The sequence below is a fragment of the Polypterus senegalus genome, chromosome 18 (genome assembly GCF_016835505.1).
Source record: "Polypterus senegalus isolate Bchr_013 chromosome 18, ASM1683550v1, whole genome shotgun sequence".
Taxonomy (NCBI): domain Eukaryota; kingdom Metazoa; phylum Chordata; class Cladistia; order Polypteriformes; family Polypteridae; genus Polypterus; species Polypterus senegalus.
Genome location: NC_053171.1, coordinates 53,318,065 through 53,340,040, shown reverse-complemented (window position 1 = coordinate 53,340,040; position 21,976 = coordinate 53,318,065). Strand labels below are relative to the sequence as shown.

At 40.5% G+C, this 21,976-nt stretch overlaps 1 protein-coding gene across 1 annotated transcript in view; it reads right to left on the bottom strand.

Annotated features, from left to right (window-relative positions):
• vps39 (VPS39 subunit of HOPS complex) overlaps positions 1-18,917 on the bottom strand; it is a 167,047-nt gene extending 148,130 nt beyond the window's left edge. The window contains exon 1 of the mRNA XM_039741045.1: positions 18,516-18,917. Coding sequence (XP_039596979.1) covers positions 18,516-18,588 — 73 coding nt within the window. The 5' untranslated portion in view covers positions 18,589-18,917. The remainder of the gene's footprint in view (positions 1-18,515) is intronic.
• Positions 18,918-21,976: the final 3,059 nt, after the last annotated feature.

The following is a 21,976-nucleotide window of genomic DNA, read 5'->3' as shown; positions in this document are numbered from 1 at the left end:
AGGGCAGGTTCAACTTCCAGCATTAGCTTCGATGGCGATAGAAAGGGACTTTTTGATGTAACTGAAGTGCACGGATAATCCGTACGACAGAGTAATTGAACTGTTTTTGAGGAAAGAGAGGAGGATGGATTTTGTTTAGAAATAATTCGAATTTTTGGTGAGTAAAATGTTGAGATTTTCCTAAATAATATTGCAAGTTTATGAGTTATTATTGATGTTTTTTATGTGCGTCGCAGCTGTGGCTGCAGTAGAAAGGAACTTGCTCACCCCTTGTTTGTCTATTCAATAAAGGCACAAATATGGGGACTTCCTCCTTGGCTACAAATGCAAGAGGAGTATTGAATATGAGGGAAATAGATAAACTTAGGGGCAAAAGTTGAAAAACTTGATGTTTATAGTAGGTTATGCAAAATATAAGAAAAAACATGAAGATACAAAGAAAATAGACCTGGAGCAGTGAGAAATGTTTAGTTCTGATGAAGAAACACAGACTGAAAAAGGAAGAAAAACGACCTTTACTTGTGAGGCCCTTATAAAAGCCAAATAATGAAAGTTATGTCTGAATATCAGGTCATATGAGCAGTCATGAGTTACACACATTAGAAGTCAGAAGTTCACTAAACAAACAACTCATTTATTACTCATCAGCTCCAAGAAGCAAGCAACCAAAGAAAATAAGTGGCATGATGGGAGTCATTACTGTCTTGCAGACACTTCACAATACACAGTGATATATTTTTTGAAATGCATTTGTCTGTGAACACACTGGCAGGTCAGGGTGTGGAGTCCATTAACATGGCATATTTTGTGATAGTTGATGCTCTGTTTGGTTGTTAAGGTTCAAAAAGTGCATGACAGTGGATCCACTGCTCCTATAATCAGGCATTTAACATAGAGATTTAGAAATATTCAGTTGAGTCTGGACCTAATGACAAATAGCATGTATGATGCTTTAAACATAATGGGAAACAACTGACATATTTCTGATTTTCCTTTTCTTATTCTTAATGGCCTTTACAATTACATTTTAAACAGCATTTACATTGTCAGATTAAATGTATGCATGTGGATGTTCAGATATACATGGTTCATTACAGTGTATTTCTACTTCCTTCTCTTGTTAAATGTAAAACTTGTATCTTTGTAAGTTTACTGTTGATGCACAAACCAAATGAATGTCACTGTATGGGATAATAATGCTAAAGTTGAGCTGAGAACACCAACCACACCCCACAGTGAAATTCTCATGTTCATGTATGCCCAAGCAACATTGAACACATCTTCACTCTCCAGGGCCAGGGTAAACGAAAATGTATTAAGAAACAGAACTTTCTTTTATTAAACAGAATGCACTAATCAGCTTACCTGACATACTTCTTACACTTTTCAGCACCATTTGGGCAGTGACAGCCTTGGAGAATAAGCCCAAGGAAAAAAACTCCACTAATCTGTTTTCCCTGGGCAAGCAGTAACACTGAGACAATCCATCTTCCCATCCTTGTAGATAAAGGATGACCTCAAATTTGAACATTTCGTACATTATGTGTTTGTCTAGTAAAATTATTACTTTATGCCCCAATTGTATGCAGGAATGCCTGCGAATCAGCTTTTGGTACAGAGCTATTCCATTACTGCAATGTAAACAGTTAGGCCACATCTTCATGCCAGTATATATTATATACTCTCTTGTCATATAAGAAATTCTTGCAGAAATATTCAAACGATTCCGCTTTACGATTTACGGTGTGTGTTGATAAGGGGAATGAGATTGGGGATACTCAGGCGGAGAACTTCAGGAATTGTCTGCATCAGCTAAACCAAAAAAAATTATTGATTTTCACTGCACCAAACAGCCTCTACACAATGTCACTATTCAGGAAGTGGATGTAGAGGTGGTCCGCTCCTACAAGTATTTAATGGCCCACATCAATGACAGGTAGGACTGGTCTCGTAATGCAGAGGAGCTACCGTATATAAGAAAGGGCAGACCGGGATTTTTTTTTTTTTCTCCTCCTTAGGACACTATGCTCCTTTAATGTGGGTAGAGACGTCCTTCATATCTTCTACAACTCTGTGATGGCCAGTGTGGTGTGCTGGGCGGGTAACATCACTTTAGGAGACGTTAAGTGACACACTAACATTGAGGACTTTCAGCCAACACATTACTCAGCAGAAGTGTGTCAAGAAACGCTCCTGGAGCTCCTTTAAATGAACTCCATGTGCCTGTGTAATGACTCACTTAGACTGTGTCTGCCATCTCAGAACTTTTCTTTCCTTTTAATTTTCTTGCTTTGTAGTCATTCTGGTGCATGTTCAGACCAATGTGTGTATTATTTATTTACCTTTTTATGTATTTATTTATTTAAAGAGCTTCTGAAAAAAGCCAAATATCCCCCTTGAAATTTCCTTTCTTTTCCTTTGTAGTCATTCTGTTGTGTGTTCAGAAGATAATGGGTTTGTATATATTTATCTGTTTATTTAATGACCTTCTATAAAAAAAATAAAAATTCTATCTACCGTATATAATCGTGGATAAGTTTTCATGCAGATAAGTCAGGACTTGATTTTACCGTATAAATTCTGGTATTTTATAATGTCAGTCATATAAGTCGAATGCAGGAAACTCACGGTATTGGTCCAAGTGATTATGATATGCTAACACCCACCTGAGAGAGGAACCATGGAGCACACAGCCATTTTTCTATGTATTGTCCCTACGTGACCACACAGTAATACCCAAACTATTCCGAAGCGATGTTTGCACGGTTTTGTGTTTTTGTATCTCACACCCTCATACACCTTTAATTTAAGAGCATCCCTTATCTACGATGGAGTGTTTGATCAGAAGAAAATATGAAGCTGGTTTTAAATTAGATGGTGTTGCAGTACTTAAAGAAACTGGTAACTGCAACAAAATTCAATGCATCTGAGAAACTGGTGCAAGACTGGCAGAAGCAAGAAGATGTAAAATAAATAAAGTGTCGCATTTTTGAACGGGTGTATAAGTTGGGGTCTGATTTTATGATCGATTTTTCAGGTTTCAAGACCCGACTTATACACGAACATATACAGTAATCTAATCTTCCTCTTGTTTTTGTTACGATACAGGACTAACCAAATCACAAAATGTCCTGAGATGTACACAATGCAAAAAATTTGTGAAGCAAACCAAAAAAATAAATAAATACATAAATAATCACCCAAAAAGGTAGTGGTGAACCATTAAACCCCTGACTTGTGTGATTGTGCCCAGTAGTAGAACTACACTCTGTCTGGAGCCATCAAGGTAAATTGCAACTCCCTGCTACCCAGAGTTAAGTGAGTGAATGGACAGACTGATGGACAGATCGCACTTTAGTTATTGCCAGGGGGAAATTAAAACTTTAAAGAAGCTCAAGGAAATATAAACATCATAGCACACCACAACCCTTCCAAAATTCACACAAGATCGTAAGTGTAAATACAGCTGTCGATAACAGGCTTCGGGTGGCAGAAACATGGTGTCCGATCTGCCCACATGTGCCACAGGTTTACAGTAAAAGTCATTTACATTTGAATATAGCAGGTCTGGCTTGTTGTGCCCAAATAGATAATACTGACAGAAGTTTGTTCCTTTCAAAGCTCCCCTAGTTAAAGTCATCAGTATTCTAAGTCAGAATGATTCATCATTAGACATTTGGTAATGGATAGAATCATTTCTGTTGCCGAGTTGATAAGCATTAACAAGGATGATGCAACTTAGCTCTCTGGGCTGTAATGCAGACGATTTCAGTCTGCATTTCAATGTCTGAATCCCATATTTTCATTCTAGTTGTAATGTGCTCACTTTTTTTTTTTTTTTTAAATTATTGCTAAATGACATTTATGTCCAGCCTATTCATAACTGTGCTGTTTTGAGTTAAGATTTGAATTAAGTAAAGATTAAGGCCGGGTTTATACTTCACACGACGCATGCTGCAGCGGACGATCCTGCTATACAAGCATACTATTTATACTTGCATGCGTACTTTACATAAATCTGGGGGAATCCACCAGGTGGCAGTGCGAGATATTATCACAGTGAGAACAGGTTCAGCTTCTCTGTGTTGTGAATTACCTGAAACACCCATTAAATTCCGATGACACTTTACTGCAATATCTCTGAAAAGGATGTTTAATGATTAAATCCATCAATCCAGGGATGTGTCTATTCCAGCTAGCACTGGGCATGAGGCAGAAACAATTCCTGGACGAGGCATCAGCTCATCACAAGGTGAATACAAGCACTCGCATACACTGGCATCATTATACACTGTATGCACAATTATTAGGCAAGTTGTATTTTTGAGGATTAATTTTAATATGGAACAAACACAGTGCTATCAGTCAATCCAAAATGTTAATAAACCTGAAACCTGAATGTTTCTAGCGGAAATGTGAGTGTGAACATCATCAGGGGAATACATATGTGCACAATTATTAGGCAACTATTAGTGTGCAGATTTATTATGCAACTAAAGGAAAAATGAAAATTTTCCCATCTCACTTGTTTATTTTCATCTGTTATAGTGAGAATAATAAACAAACACCTCAAAATTTACAAATAAACATCTCTGACATTTCAAAAAATCAATCAATCAATCAATGACCAATATAGCCACCCTTCTTTCCAATAACAGTCATAAGCCTTTCCATTCATGGAGTCTGTCAGTTTCTTGATCTGTTGACGATCAGCTTTTTGTGGAGCAGTGACTACAGCCTCCCAGACACTCTTCAGAGAGGTGTATTGTTTTTCTCCCCCGTAAATCTAGCATTTAAGAAGTGCCCACAAGTTCTCGATAGGGTTTAGGGCAGATGAGGAAGGGGGGCCATGTCATTATTCCTTCATCTTTAAGGCCTTTACTGGCTGGCCGCAGTGAGAACTTCGATGCAAGTGATGGAGCATTGGCCTGCATAAAAATCATGGTCTTTTTCCTGTATCACTGTTTAAAGAAAGTGTCTTCGAAAAACTGGCAGTAGGTTTGGGAGTTGATTTTGAGTTCATCTTCAATGCAAAAGGTCCAACTAGCTCATCTTTAAAAATACCAGCTCATACCAGTACCCCACCTCCACATTGGAGTGGAGCTCTGTGCCCATTACTGATCCACAGGTCCATCCATCTGGTCCATCAAGAGTCACTCTCATCTCATCGGTCCATAAAACCTTTGAAAAAAATCTGTCTTCAGATATTTCTTGGCCCAGTTTTGACGTTTCAACTTATGTTTCTTGTTCAGTGGTGGTTGGGTTTCAGCCCTCCTTACCTTGGCCATGTCTTTGAGCACTGAACACCTTGTACTTCTGGGCACTCCAGGTAGGTTGCAGCTCTGGAATATGAAAGTACTGGAGGATAATGGGTTCCTGGTAGCTTCACGTTTGATTCTTCTCAAATCTTTGGCAGCTAATTTGCGTCTTTTGTTCTCAACACGTTTCTTGCGACCCTGTTGACTATTTGCAACAAAATGTTTGATGGTTCTGTGATCACACACCAATATCTTAGCAATTCCAAAAGTGCTGCATCCCTCTGAAAGACTTTTTACAATTTTTGACTTTTCAGAGTCAGTTAAATCTCTTTTTTGGCCCATTTTGCCTGAGGAAAACTAGCTGCCTAATAACTCTGCACACCCTGATATAGGGTGTTAATCTCCTTAGGCCACACCCTCCCTCATTACACAAATACACATCACCTGACGTGCTTAAATCCAATAAGCATTCAAGTTAATACAGCTTGGAGTTGGAATATATCCATTAAAAATGATGATATGGTCAAAATACTCACTTGCCTAATAATTGTGCACACAGTGTAGTGTCACCAAATCTGTATATCTTTGGAAGGAAACCGGAGCACACTGTGGAAACCCTGCTGGAAAACATGCAAACTCCAGGCAGGGAATACCAGCGACGTGACTCCCTGCGAGACAGTAGTGCTAACGCTCTGCCACCGTGTCACCCCCATGTGTGTAATTATTAACAGTATTGTTTATTTAAACAAAATTAACACTTTATCTGTAAAATGTAACATATATACTTTAATGCGTTTCATCATCAACGCATTGGCAGAGGATACCCAAATCCAGGGGCCTCATGTATAAACGGTGCATACGCACAGAAATGTTGTGTAAGAACTTTTCCACGTTCAAATCGCGATGTATAAAACCTACACTTGGCGTAAAGCCACGCACTTTTCCACGGTACCTCATGCCTTGTCGTACGCAAGTTCTCCGCTCGGTTTTGCAAACTGGCGGCACCCAGCGTCAAAGCAATGGTACTGTTCTTGTGTGATTACTCATTATTTTCATGACATGGCTTTATAAATACACAGAAACTAACAGCATATTGTTTATTAGTGTAATGCATCTGATTGTAATTAACTCGTAACAATATAATGGTCCAGGGAACAGCCATAGTATTCCAAATACCATAACTGCTTTAGCGTTGTTACTCTCACTTCTTCTTCTTCTTTCAGCTCCTCCCGTTAGGAGTTGCCACAGCGGATCATCTTTTTCCATATTACTCTCACTGCACGACTCGGAGTATTTATATCACTGTATCTGAGTGTGAATCACAGCAGCAGCTGATCGGAAGAGAATTATCGGTATACGGCATTAAGCACACACTGTCTCTGCCACGGCAAAACGTTTCAAAGCCTTTCCTGTACGGACCTCGCGGTTCAAAACAGTTTAATCCCAAGAACTTTAAATGCAGCCAATCAAGTGCTCCTTGTAGAACTGTTTGTACTTATAAGTACAATCACCCCACTGTAAACTTGCACTACAGTTATAATATCGCACAACCTGAGCCACTTTATAAAGCGCGTATTTACATATGATGACGATATCATTTTTAAGGTGAAATGCAGCAAAATATGTTTGTTAAATTATACAGATAAAACTTTAACTTCATTTAAATAATCTATATTCTTCACTGGGAGTGTCTTTAAGGATAGAATAATTAAACATGTACTACGAAGATATTTCAATGTTCTTTAAATGTTTTGAAGAATCGGCGCTAAGCTTACAGATGGCTTAACTTCTATTACAGAGCCGATTGTGTGGCGATCGGTTACTTGGGGAAAAAAAAGCGAGGACTGCAGTGACAGCTACGCCAATATATATTGAATATAAAACAGAAAGATAAAATAACAACACAGCTAAAAACGCAGCGACAAATTTCGCAAAAGTTAAATGCTTGTGTCATGAGCACGAGGCGGCTATGCAGTGTCTGCAACATACGTGGCCATCCACCGTGCATAAGATTCTTTACTGACATTGGCAGGTGAAGGAGCCAGCCACCAATTCTTCCTCTGCCCAGTGCCACCACATGCTTAGAGCCGCCCCCGAGTACTGCTGCAATAAATTATTTCATCGAAGTGAAACATGTTTAATAACGTGCTTTAACTCCTATCATCATGAAAATGACATCACGTATACATCTCAGTATTTTAATTATTCAGAGAGCTGTAATATCACGAATGTAATGGATTCTGTGTCCAGTTGGAGGAAGAGAGCCGGTTTAAGAAGCACGTAGTGAATTACACACACATAGAGCAAATAGAAAATTAAATACAAAACAAAGCATTTAACGTGCTACTTTAATTACGATGTGATTTGAGAAACTGGTTAATTAAATGATTTTAAGATGAAGTTTATGATGTTCTACTTCAATGACAAATAAACTACGTGATTAAAGTGGAAATGTCGAGATTGTAGTGGACATTTCATGCTTTTTCCCCACCGTGTGCCTTTTTTCTCTGTACCCTAAAAAGCTTTCATATGACACTCAGACAGTGGGCTTACAACTTCGGCTTTCCACGGCGACTTTGATATGTGACTTCTTTTTATTTCCGGCACTGTGCGATTTTGTGGATGTGAGCTTTCATGTTTCTCCAACACGCTATATCACTCGATCAACTTCCTTTTGTTGATTATACCACGGCTTATTTGAACAAATAGTATGTTTTTCCTTTGCCTCCACTTGGTATTCGCGGAAATTCTTATGTTTCCCCCCGTGCTTTTCCCATTGTCTTTTCACAGAAGGCTGCGCTTAAGGGCGATTTATATTGATTTGCATATTCAAATAGGCGTAATTCTGGGAGGATTTGGGCGTTACATAATCTTGGCGTGCGGCGTTAGTTTTCACGCTGATCGGGATTTATGTAGCGGAAGAGCGTGGAAGTTGGATGCGCACAGATTCCTGCATCTGGATTTTTCTGTGCGTAAGCACATTTCGACTTTTGTGCTTACACCATGTTATAGTGCGAGTTCTACGCACAGCGTTATACATGAGGCCCCAGGTGTGAAAATCTTGTTGCATCTTTCCCAAGACGACTCATGGCTGTATTAGCTCAAAAGGGTGTTTCTACCAAATACTGAGCAAAGGGTCTGAATACTTAGGACCATGTGATATTTCAGTTTTTCTTTTTTAATAAATCTGCAACAATTTCAAAAATTCTTTTTTTTTTTGGACTTCAAACCCTGAGGTTGTGAGTTCAAACTCCGCTACTGACACTCTGTGACCATTAGCAAGTCACTTGACCTGCCTGTGCTCCAATTGGAAAAACAAAATAAAATGCAAGTAATTGTATCACAAATGTTGTAAGTCGTTTGGGATAAAGGCGTCGGGCCAAATAAGTAAATGTAAACGTGTTCTGAGATTTATCAGGTAAGGAAGACAAAACTTGCCCTGCGGTGGGCTGGAGCTCTGCCCGGGGTTTGTTTCCTGCCTTGCGCCCTGTGTTGGCTGGGATTGGATCCAGCAGACCCCCATTACTCTGTAGTTAGGATATAGCGGGTTGGATAATGGATAGATAAAAGACAAAACTTTGAAGGTGAAGCAATTCTACCCACAAACCATGGTGTCATAGAGTGGCGACGCATTGAATGTTGATTAACAAATGCAAGTAAGAATTTCATTGGATTCTGTACACACGACAATAAGGATCCTATAACATTTTATATACCGTAGTACCTTTCACATCTGTCTATCTTACTGTTTATTATATTGTATTTTTCACATCTGTTTATACCTAATCATGGCACTGGAAACAGATGACATCTTAATCAGCACATGCAAGTCAGTGCTTCACAGGCCTCTGTAAATGTTACAGTAATAACCAAAATACCAAACATGTAACTGTATTATTAATTTTTGTCACAATAACTAGTACAAATCTGGTGATCTAATATACTGTGTAATAAAACACAAAGGTCTGTGTGTGTCCAGTCCCTGCAAGCAATCCGATTGGTCAGTTTGTCTTTGGTAGGATTGGTCATTTTGGCTTTGGTGACACAGTTGAAAGAGGAAGCGCGAGTGTGAGACACAAGGAGGAGTAAGGACTCGTTTATACTTCACGCTCAGAACGTGAACGCGCCCGCATCATGGCTGCCAAGACGTTCCAAGCATTCATTTGACACGTCCTCTGAGCAGGTCCTCTCAAATTAACTCAACACATGCGCGAGTTGCAGTACCAGCAAAAAATCGGGGGGCACAGTGTACTAAAAGTTGGAATGTGACGTCAGAGTCTCTGTTTGCTATCTACACGTGACAGAAAGCTGCTTTTAGGATCCTACGGGATCAATGTACGTGCTTCGATGTTTGATGAATGGTTTGATGTGGTGAAGCAAAATGCTGACATACAAATGTATTCATGTTGCTTTTATATTCAAGCGTTGCATATTCCCAATCGTAATGACACGATACATTTTAAAAGCCTCACATACCATCTTTTGTGCCATTTTTTTTTTTTTTTTTTTGCAACTTCATAACAGCAACATAATGCACAGCGCTGTATTTGAGCCACAGAGAAAAAAATTGAAGGACATGATGAAATCGTGTATTTTGTGATTAAAGTGGAAATTTTGGCTTTAATCTCAAAATGTCCACTTTAACCTTGTAGTTTACTTTATCATTAAAGCAGACTGTCGTAAATGTCATCCCAGTTTTTAAATCGCTACGAGCTTCTTGGACCTGACAGCAGCGGCAAGCAGCAATAGATCACCACACAGAACACATTAAATGTATGATATTCCAACTTTCTGCACATTTAGAATCCTTAGATTTATACTTGATATCACTTTCATGATGAAATGCATTAAAGTATGTATGTTACATTTTACAGATAAATTGTTAATTTCTTTTAAATAATGAATACTGTTAAAAATTACACACATGGAGGTGACACGGCGGCGGAGCGGTAGCACTACTGTCTCGCAGGGAGTCACATCACTGGTATTCTCTGCCTGGAGTTTGCATGTTTTCCTGCTGGGTTTCCACAGTGTGCTCCAGTTTCCTTCCAAAGATATGCAGATTTGGGGATTTGGTGCCGCTAAAATGACGACAGTTTATGTGTGTGCTTGTATTCACCTTGCGATGAGTTGAGGTCCCATCCAGAAATTGTTTCTGCCTTATGTCCAATGCTTGTTGGAATGGACACATCCTTGGATTGATGGATTTACTCATTAAACATTCTTTTCAGAGATATTGCGGTAAGGTGTCATCGGAATTTAATGGGTGTTCCAGGCAACTCACAACACAACGAAGCCGAACCTGTTCTCACCGTGATGGTATCTCGTACTGCCACTTGCTGGATTCCTCCAGATTTACGTCAAGTATGCGCGCAAGTATAAACAGTACAACACTTGCGTAGCAGGAGCGTCCGCTGCAGCATGCGTCGCGTGAAGTATAAACCCAGCCTAAAGGTGTAGAAGGCATGCTGAGAGTCACCTTCAAAGATGGCAAGTATAAAAGCAGACAGGAGGTGATCAGGACTCCTTGAAGAAAGTGGCAGAGTGTAAGAAGCAGGCTTTATGGGAACGCGCTCAAGAAAGGGAGCACTGGTGAAGAGAGGTTCAGACACAGGAGAATTTAAAGGAAGGGCACTGAAAGTGCACATAGGACAATTTAAAAATATTTGCTGTCTCTTGCCCTATTATCTGTCTTCAACAGATACCATGACCAGCATATAATACAATAAATTCTGCATGTGTCCAATTCGCAAGCAATCTGATTGGTCAGTTTGGCTTTGATAACACAATCAAAAAAGGAAGTGCAAGTGTGAGATGCACAAGGAGAAGTAAAGTGGTAGAAGCCACCCTGAGAGCTGCCATCAAAGACAGGAAGTATAAAAGCAGACATGGGGCAAGCAAGGCGCCTGGAAAATAACGTGAAAATAATGACAGAGTCTGAGAACCAGACTTTATGGGAATGTGCTCAAACAGAGGGAATGCCAGTCAAGAGAGGTTTGGGCACACAAGGATACACAGGAAAAGTGCTCAAGTTAGATGTTGGGCAAATGACATCAAATACTTTTTAAATCTGGTCTGTGCGGCTAGTATTATATTCTCATACACCGGATGATGAGACGCTTTATTGTCATCAAACCTCAGAACATGATGAGCTCAATACATGAATAAACACTGGGGGGTACTCAGTCAGGCACCTGCTAACTCATGACCCCCTCATCAAGATTTTCTCTCCTGTACTTGACTTCTCAGACCTCCTCTGTCCTTTTCTCGTGCAGCTTCACCACACACTCAGTATTTTGGCTCCTACATATACACTCACCTAAAGGATTATTAGGAACACCTGTTCAATTTCTCATTAATGCAATTATCTGCTCAACCAATCACATGGCAGTTGCTTCAATGCATTTAGGGGTGTGGTCCTGGTCAAGACAATCTCCTGAACTCCAAACTGAATGTCAGAATGGGAAAGAAAGGTGATTTAAGCAATTTTGAGCGTGGCATGATTGTTGGTGCCAGACGGGCCGGTCTGAGTATTTCACAATCTGCTCAGTTACTGGGATTTTCACGCACAACCATTTCTAGGGTTTACAAAGAATGGTGTGAAAAGGGAAAAACATCCAGTATGCGGCAGTCCTGTGGTGAAAATGCCTTGTTGATGCTAGAGGTCAGAGGAGAATGGGCCGACTGATTCAAGCTGATAGAAGAGCAACTTTGACCGAAATTACCACTCGTTACAACCGAGGTATGCAGCAAAGCATTTGTGAAGCCACAACACGCACAACCTTGAGGCGGATGGGCTACAACAGCAGAAGACCACTCATCTCCACTACAAATAGGAAAAAGAGGCTACAATTTGCACGTGCTCACCAAAATTGGACAGTTGAAGACTGGAAAAATGTTGCCTGGTCTGATGAGTCTCGATTTCTGTTGAGACATTCAAATGGTAGAGTCAGAATTTGGCGTAAACAGAATGAGAACATGGATTCATCATGCCTTGTTACTACTGTGCAGGCTGGTGGTGGTGGTGTAATGGTGTGGGGGATGTTTTCTTGGCACACTTTAGGCCCCTTAGTGCCAGTTGGGCATCGTTTAAATGCCATGGGCTACCTGAGCATTGTTTCTGACCATGTCCATCCCTTCATGACCACCATGTACCCATCCTCTGATGGCTACTTCCAGCAGGATAATGCACCATGTCACAAAGCTTGAATCATTTCAAATTGGTTTCTTGAACATGACAATGAGTTCACTGTACTAAAATGGCCCCCACAGTCACCAGATTTCAACCCAATAGAGCATCTTTGGGATGTGGTGGAACGGGAGCTTCGTGCCCTGGATGAGCATCCCACAAATCTCCATCAACTGCAAGATGCTATCCTATCAATATGGACCAACATTTCTAAAGAATGCTTTCAGCACCTTGTTGAATCAATGCCACGTAGAATTAAGGCAGTTCTGAAGGCGAAAGGGGGTCAAACACCGTATTAGTATGGTGTTCCTAATAATCCTTTAGGTGAGTGTATATCCACACATCTAACCTGGGGGTCCTCCTTCTGTAGGCTGCTCCTCACATTAACTTCCTGCAACCAATGAATGTCACATGGTTTGACTCCCAAAACAGAATTTCAAAACATTCCAGGGGTCCGTTATTAGCACTGAAAAATTCAGCAACTCCACAACAGCAAATTTTAGCAATGCTATCATTTGTGTGTTGAAAGATCGCCAGCTTAAATGAAATATCGCACAGTGGTAAGGGGTGTGCTACAAAAAATGGTGCACGAGGTACACCTGGAAACAGGCATGTTGAGAAAAATGCAGATATTTGTGAATGTCATATAATGTGCTTTGATGAAGGTTTAACAGTTTTACCACAGTAAAGCACAGTTCTCAGTTTCAAGAGTGAAAATGAACAGCATCGGGAGCAAAACGATACCCCCAGGGTGCTGGAGAGGTCTTAGAATCTGTTGTTAGTACACTTGTTAACCAAAACGCTGAGCAGCACAATAGGAAATTCTGTCTGTTTTATAAAGGACAACACAAAATGATAATTTAAAATGATAAAAATGTTGATTGTGGAACGATGTTCCAAACACATGCAAAATACAGAAGTATTGCAGAATATTGTCTCAGGAGTAAAAAAACAGGATACTAAAATTACTGAAAGGCTTTTACAAAAAAAAACAGGGGGGTATGGGGGCATTGTTTTACAACTGTTTGTTTTTGAATAAATGTTATTTTATTTAGACTCAAATTTAATTCAAATGGTGAAGTTCATTCTGACAGCCCTGATCCACACGCTCTTTGAAAATCAGAAGGCATGTCATCGCTAGGCTCATAGCATTTCTACGTACGGGGGAAACCTTTCCATCTTCATTCAGCTCTTGCACTCTTTTCAACAGCAACTGTCCAAGATGGAAAGAGCAACCCACTATCTACCTGCATTTACCCTACAGACCTTTGTGCTCATGGACAGAAATGACACCCATTAAAGAAATCACACAGCATCCTCAGGTACAGGGAGGGGGCACAGACATAATCTGAATACACGTCCATGTGCTATCAAGTGCTACAACAGCACACCGCCATCACCTTAAAAGAGATTAGGGGGTTTTGGCTAAATAAAGCAGAACCCTGCCTGTCTGTTTACAAAGATACACAGCACACACACAGCAGGCTTCCATATATACAAACAACAACGGTCCAACTTCAATTAGTTTGGCAAATCACAAGTGCGAGACAGGTTAAGAGTTATTTTGTTCTCACTTCAATTTTTTCAGTCTACTCAGCCGACTGACAGTTGCTGAAGAGGAAACATGCGTCATTAGGTTCCTCTTTTCTTCACATTTCATTCTTGCTGTACACTCATCATAGACTGAAAGGGCCAGAGATGACACCTGAACAAACCCAAAAAAACAGTTTCTCTGTAAAGTGTGCTGGAGTCCTGTACATTCCCACTTCACACCCCACGCAAACATCAGGAGATCAACCTTAAAAGTCCAAGCAGGATGGATGCAATTCAGTTCTCTAGGACATAAAAGTCTATACAGTGTTCTTTACGGAGGATCACTGCAGCACACTGGCAGGACCATAAAATGGAATCTCTTCATTATAAATCCAAACTGGGACATTTGGGAAAAATGGAAGTGAAGGACTGAAAAGAACGGACAAGAAGTTAGAAGCCATTTCCTTATCAAATCAAATGACCATAAAATTGAAACAAAAGATAGAAGCACAAGCACATGTTGCTATGAAATTCTTCTTCGAGTCACAGGAACACAGAGCTGGGGCAAACCTTGCCAGGGCAGTAGTGCACAGAACCACAGATCCATGCTTTTCACACACAATTAACCAATCAAAGCCCCACTCCACAAGGCATGTTGACAACAGGGCCCTATACAGTCCAGTCCAGGTGACCCACAGATTAGCGATGGTAGCACAATACCAAGGCCAGGCAATAAAAACACTTGTGGAAGAAGTCAGCAAATCACTTAATAGAATGAAAAACACTAGGCGGACACAAGAGATACTCTGTTTGCAGAAAACCCGAGATTACCAAAGCTGTAACACCATTTGCCATTTACAGTTTATTTACCATCCCCTGATAATGAAGTCATTCATTTTCCAGTATGGTGACACAAGGTGCCAAAGCAGGATCAGGTGCAATTCAAGATAATTGGACGCATACAGTGTCTAAATCACCCTTTAAACCATTTGATGTGTATATGGATTTAAACTAACTTAGCAAAGGTGATTTTGCTTTGCAGAATCATATTACCAAGAAAAGCAACTGAATATTCAAGTCTGTGGGATGTAGGAGAACAGGCAACAGGTAAACTTCACACAGATGGGAATGAAACTTCAGCTCCAAGAGACTAAAAACTAACTGCCATCTGGAAAATGTTTTTATTAGAAACTAGCCGTCCCCCGCGGCTCTGGCTACTTAGTAGTAAAACAGGACAGTGAGGAGGGCCCTGCCCGGCTCCCCACTCTTGACATCACGCTTTCCCTCCCCTCGGCCCGCAGACTCTGTCTTAGAACAGCGCGAATATATCGCTCCTGCAAGTGAACTATGATACTTAGTGCGATGAGAGAAGTCGCAAAATCAACCAGAATGTTCAAGCAAATTATAGAAGTTAGGAGTTCCAGAACCCCCCACGATAGATGAAAGTCCACAAAGTAGAAACCATATGTTTGTATGGTTATTTTTATATATTTTAAGCCCTTATAAACTCTCACACACTGTTAACATTATTAGAGCCCTCTAGACATGAAATAACACATTTTAGTCAAAAGTTTAAACTGTGCTCCACGACAAGACAGAGATGAGAGCTCTTTCTCACAATTAAAAGAATGCAAACATATCTTCTTCTTCACAGAATGGGTGTCAGGAGCAGAGAATGTCAGAGAGAGAGAGAGAGAGCACGACAGAAAAGCAGACAATCAAAAAATCAATACGTGATTTATGGGCTTTTAAGTATGCCGAAGCACCATGATAAGGCGGCATTTTTTAGAGGATCGTCAGTATCTTCTAAACAAACAACCTCTGTGCAAATAGCCCCTCTGCTCACACCTCCTCCGTCAGGCAGAGAGAGTGAGAGAAAGAGACAAGCAAACAATCAAGCACCGCGCGGAAAGCATATCGTATATCATTGAGGAGTTTTAGTTAATATGTAATACATGCTCTGATTGGGTAGCTTCTAAGCCATCCGCCAGTAGCGTCCCTTGTATGAAATCAACTGGGCAAACAAACTGAGGAAGCAAGTACCATAAATTAAAAGACCCATTGTCCGCAGAAATCCGCGAACCAGCGAAAAATCTATTATATATTTAGATATGCTTACATTTCAAATCCGCGATGGAGTGAAGCCGCGAAAGTCGAAGCGCAAAGTAGCGAGGGATTACTGTATATATATATATATATATATATATATATATATATATATATATATATATATATATATATACTGGAATCAACAAATCAGCCCACTGACAACAGCAGAAGCACAGATGAGGCTGCACATCTAAACACATAAATGAAGAAATGAAACATGACTGTCTAACTGGAAATGAAAACACGCCGGGAGAACAAGAGCCACAGCGTTTTAACACATAGTGTATCCACAGACTACAATGCTCATCAAATAGTTAAAATGAAAGAAAGATATCGCAACAAACAGAAACACTTCTCAAACATGTGGAGCTGCAGTGGTCCACGCGTCCAGCGGTTTGTCTGTTTCCATTGATACACCACTCATTACGATGTACAATTTAATTATTATACTTCAGTCACCTCTCACTACTGAGCTCCTGAATGGATGACAGCCATGTTACTTTTTTTTTTCTATCAGCATCAAGTCTTCTGTTCAGTATCCTTTTGCTTAATCTCTCTTTTGAAACACTGGCAGAGCTTTAAAATGTGTAAAACACAGAGTGGAGAAATCAGGGATGGATGATTTAGGAGGAGTGTTTTCAGCACAGGACTTTGCTGCTATTCACTATACACAGATTATTCCCATTCCCACAGATTATTAGTTTCACAACCCTAAAAAAATATAAACCCAGGCAGATAGGACCAGAGGTTGCGCACCAAATTTAGGGGGATTACACTACTCAGCCTTCCTGGGGAAGACTATGTCAGGTTGCCAAAAAAGAAGGTCTGTCTGTTCGTCAAACCGCAGATTCAGAAGATACAATGGGGACTTTGTCTCGGTCACAAAACACTACAGTAGATACCTGTTGGCTTCAACAATAGGTGAGCTCAATGTGCACACTGGGAATGTTCAACATCTCCAAGTCTGAGGTCATGGTTTTCAGCCAGAAAAGTGTGGAGTGCCCTCTCCAAGCTAGGGATGAGGTGACGCCTTAAAGAAAGAAGTTTAAATTTCACAGGAACTTGTTCATGAGTGAGGGAAAAAGGGTGCAGGAAATCGACAGGCAGTTTGGAGCAGTGACCACAGTTAGGGAGAATAGAGAGACCAGAGCACAAAGGAAAAGCTCTTGATTTGCCAGTTGATCTACGTTCCTACCCTCACCTATAGTCACATGGACTGGCCAGTGGCCAATAGAACTGGATCATGGATACAAGCATTTGAATTGAGCTTCCTTCGCAGGATGTCTGGGCTTTGCCTTCAAGACAAGGTGAGAAATGCAGACATTTGGGAGTCTGCGCTTCCTCCTCATTGAATAGAGCCAGTTGGGGTGGTTCAGACATCTGATTAAGATGCCGAATGGTCACCTACATGGGCAGGTGTTTGGTTATGTTCTACAATGTGGCAGTAGCGATTGAATAGGGGGACTTCAGAGGTTTAAGCCCCAAAGCTATGGTGCCAAACCCTGATCTTTCAGTCCCGGATACACAGAATCAATAACTCTTAAGCCTCTGGTCTATTCGACAATCCTATACAAAACATCACTTGAACAATTTAATACTACTAATACTAGAATGATCTCGAAACACCAAGGGGAATCTCACCAATTTTATATATATAAACATTTGACTTGAGTCAAACAACAAGGGGAACGCTCACCAGCTTTTATATTAAGAATGTGTAGCACAGCACATGACAATCAAAGAGGAGCCGGAGACTCTGATCCCTGCAAATCCTAAACTGCCAGGAGCAGACAAATATTAGGCATCCACCACAAATGAGCTGGAGGAGGTGGCCAGTTAATAAACAGATGTTGGGGATCTTTGCTTAGACTTCTGCCCCCACAACACAGACCAGTATAAGCGGCAGAAAATGGATGGATGCATGGATGGCTGGTGAAAAATTATTTCTTTAGTCTGTTATCAGGTGTCGTACTTTCAGCTGCCCTAAAGGACATCGACTGGCTTGACATTAAGGGGATGGTGTCCTCAATGTTAAGGTTATATAGCAACGTATAGAAATAACAATGCAACTCAATACCAGTAAATACAAGGGTGACTGGATGTTATTTTGGAAAAATGAAGTAAACTGGACTAGTGGGTTTTGGTGTTCTACACAAAAATATTTGGTCACCTTCACCCAGAACTAAGCACAAAGATGAAGTGATGGACACATCCTCATCATGACGGCCACGTTAGCTTCCTAAGAAATCCCTGCTCGCCCATAGTTTTTCCCTGTCTGTAATGGACCCGGTGGTGTTTAACTTGACGTTCTGCCCCTGCGCCTAGTAACATTTCCTCCTATCAGCACGCCCTCTTTCATCCCTAACTGCCCATCTCAGGAGCCCACGCCACATCCTGACCCCACCGTCAAGTCCGCCTGCACTTACCCCAGGCCGCCAGGCAGTCAATCTGCAGAGGGAGCTTCTCCAGGATGGGCACCGGCTCGAAGGCGTCGTGCATTTCTCACTCTGCTGGGTGGCCTTGCCGCTCGGTAGGTCGGTAGATCGATCGCTGCAGTCCCGAAATGTCAATAAAGCGCCGGAACTCCGAGCTGAGGAAACCGATGCGTCTATTCTTCGGCTCCGTGCCGCGGTGGCTGTGAGACAGGCGGCCGCCGCTCACATCACGGGGCTAAAGAGCGTTAAAAAAAATAAAATAAAACAAATAACCAAGCAGGTGCCGAGGGAGGAGGAAAACCTGACACGAGCGTGTCGACGGCGAAAAAGTGTACTCGTCGGTATTCCTTCTGGTCAGCTGGCTACCGTTGTTATCACGTGATTCGTCTCACATGTGCGCGCACGCAGACGTAGGCACAAAGCAGCGCCGTGAGCAGGCTGATTAGCTGCGTGCCTAGTGCGCCTGTCACTTTAACGAAGATCGTTCACTGACGCCGTAGTTTCGGAGCCTCCCGAAGTCCGAGCTGTCCGAGTAGCAGAATCAGAAGGGGTAGCCAAATACAAGAGCACTTCACGGGCGGCAGGAAGGCGGGCTGACATGAAGAGGGAAGTAGTCTGCATTTCATAACAAAAACGACTTAAAAAGAAGGAGGGTACTGCTGCCTCATTGACATCTACAGACAAGGCTGTTTATAAGAAATGTAAGGATTGATATCATGAAACAGGAGTTCCTAATCAACAAGAATAGTTGAGTCAGCTTTGAAGATATTTGAAATTTTAAAATAGATGCTTCAATTTAAATGTTTAAAGTCTGAAATATTATCAATGGTAATAAGATACGTGTCACTTTCACCTTATGATAACTCAACGGGGATGGTCACTTTTATTAGTTCAAGTTACTTTAACTTGAAATAGTTACGTTGCTGGCATTATTGAACTTTTTCTAGTTACCTTGACTTCAATTTGCTCGATTTGTTAGATGTCAACTCTGACACAGTTTATTTGTGTTCAAATAAAGCCATCATATTATTTTCTCTCAAAAGACATAATCAGTCTCAGGGATTGTGTCATTATTCACTTTATTTATTATTCAGAATTAACAATTTCTTAATCCTCGAACCATGGTGTTGTTATTTTCCCTATACACAACTGACTTCATAAATAATCAAGTTTCACGTGCAGTAAAGGACTATCCCCTATTTGCATAAAGTGTTTTATTTTTTCATAAAGCCCCACCCCTTCTTTGGTAACACAAGGCTACCCGCACAACTTTGTAAAGTCGGTAAGAAAGTTAAAAGACTTTTAATAAATTATTTGTTTTTCATAATGCCATTTTTTTGTTGACTACACATCATTTAACCTACAGCAGAAAAGCGGCTTAATCTTGATTTTTGATGCAACAATGTAATGATGTTAACATTACATGAAATGTTCAATCAACCACAATAGAACTTGTTTACTGTATGGACTAAAGTGTGAACCACTAAGCACTTAAAAAAAAAATCGATATGTGTTGAAATAAGATTAAATTGGATTGACTTAAGAATTCTATGTATAATCAACACACACTTCGCTCGCCAACCCCCGGGCAGGCACTACGCGCTAGCCTCTTTGCAGTTCTGCCACTCATGTATGGGGAAGTGGATGTACAATTTAAACAAATTATTATCCATCCATCCATTCATTCATTATCCAACCCGCTATCCAACCAACAGGGTCACGGTGGTCTGCTGGAGCCAATCACAACCAATACAGGGTGCAAGGCAGGAAACAAACCCTGGGCAGGGCGCCAGCCCACCGCAGGGCACACACACTCACACACCAAGCACACACTAGGGACAATTTAGGATCCCCAATGCACCTAACCTGCATGTCTTAGGACTGTGGGAGGAAACCCACACAGACACGGGGAGAACATGCAAACTCCACACAGTGAGAACCCAGAAAGCGAACCCGGGTCTCCTTACTGCGAGGCAGCAGTGCTACCCACTTGCACCACCGTGTCGCCCTAAACAGATTGTTATTTTCATGGGAATTGTTACACATGCAAACAGAACTAACTATTTTACATTACAGCGAGTAATTAACCATAGTAAAAAATAGTAAAACGTAATAAATTAAAAGTAAATTGTTTCATGTTGCGTTAGGGGTATTCGTTGCTTTATACGTTTTCGTTCTGTTTGGCTTTTGAAATTAACACACAAACACTTTTACTGTAAAACTTAAGTAAAACAATTTTTTTAATTAAAATTTTGTCAATATCGCATTGAATTTTGATTCTGTGTTTGGACTGTCATCATGACAATGCAATGTATAACTTCCCGTGAGTGAATTTTGTTTCTTTCTCTCTATTAAATAAAATTACTTTTTTGAATGTTTGGCTCTGAGATTTGTTAATTGTCTTTCCAAAAGCTATTCTAACGGGAAACTGTTAACATTTTATTATGAATGGCATGTCAAGATCTCCTTTGTTGTCTAATGTTATCCGCGGAAGATGTACTACATTACCTTTCTTGGATACATCCTTCTTTTAACAGTAATTCAGCGGTGGAAGACCAGTTGGTGTTAACGGTTGTAGATATTCTTTGAGATATTGCAAGTTGATGTTTTCATCTTCTGCATGATCACCACCAACTGTTTCAGCATTGTCTATTGATACACATTTAACCAATTTGTCGTGTAACTGATCTTCATTTTTCGCGTTAATTCGTTGGACTTCATCTTTTCTCTGTGCTCGGATACTCATTTTTTCTGTTGATAAACCTTCGTGATGAAATTCTTCAATAAGATTTAGACATAATAAGTCTTCTTTAATTGGGAACTTAAAGTGAGGAAAACTTAAAAAAAATGTATAAGAGATGAGCGAGCAAGAACTGTGTCTGTCAAAAGCATTCACACAAATGAAAGGTGAGAGGACCATGGGCGTGGTTGAACTGGGTTGAGAGGAGGGTGCGACTTGAAAAAATCTCATGGCAAAAGTCTCATCTTGCGGGACCGCAAAACATCTTCCAGAAAGTCTTGTCTCATCGCAGGATGTTTTTATATAATAGAGAGATATATCATCTAAGTTTAATAACAGGGATTGAGTTACTTTAATTCTACACAAAGACATTTATTTAAATTACCTTCATTATGTCATGTGTTCTGAATACAAACTGATCATATTAACTTAAAATGAGCGTTTCATTTTCAAACTGTTCAGAAATAATTGATTGGAACCACTGTCCATGATTGAATTATGTTTATTGAACACTCAAGTTTATTTTAGATTTTTTTTTTTCTTGGTAAAGAATCAAAAATCCAAAATAACATCATATTTGTAATCACTGACCTTGAAATTGAGCAGCACGGTGGCGCAGTGGTAGCGCTGTGAGGAGACCTGGGTTCGATTCCTGGGACCTCCCTGCGTGGAGTTTGCATGTTCTCCCCGTGTCTGCGTGGGTTTCCTCTCA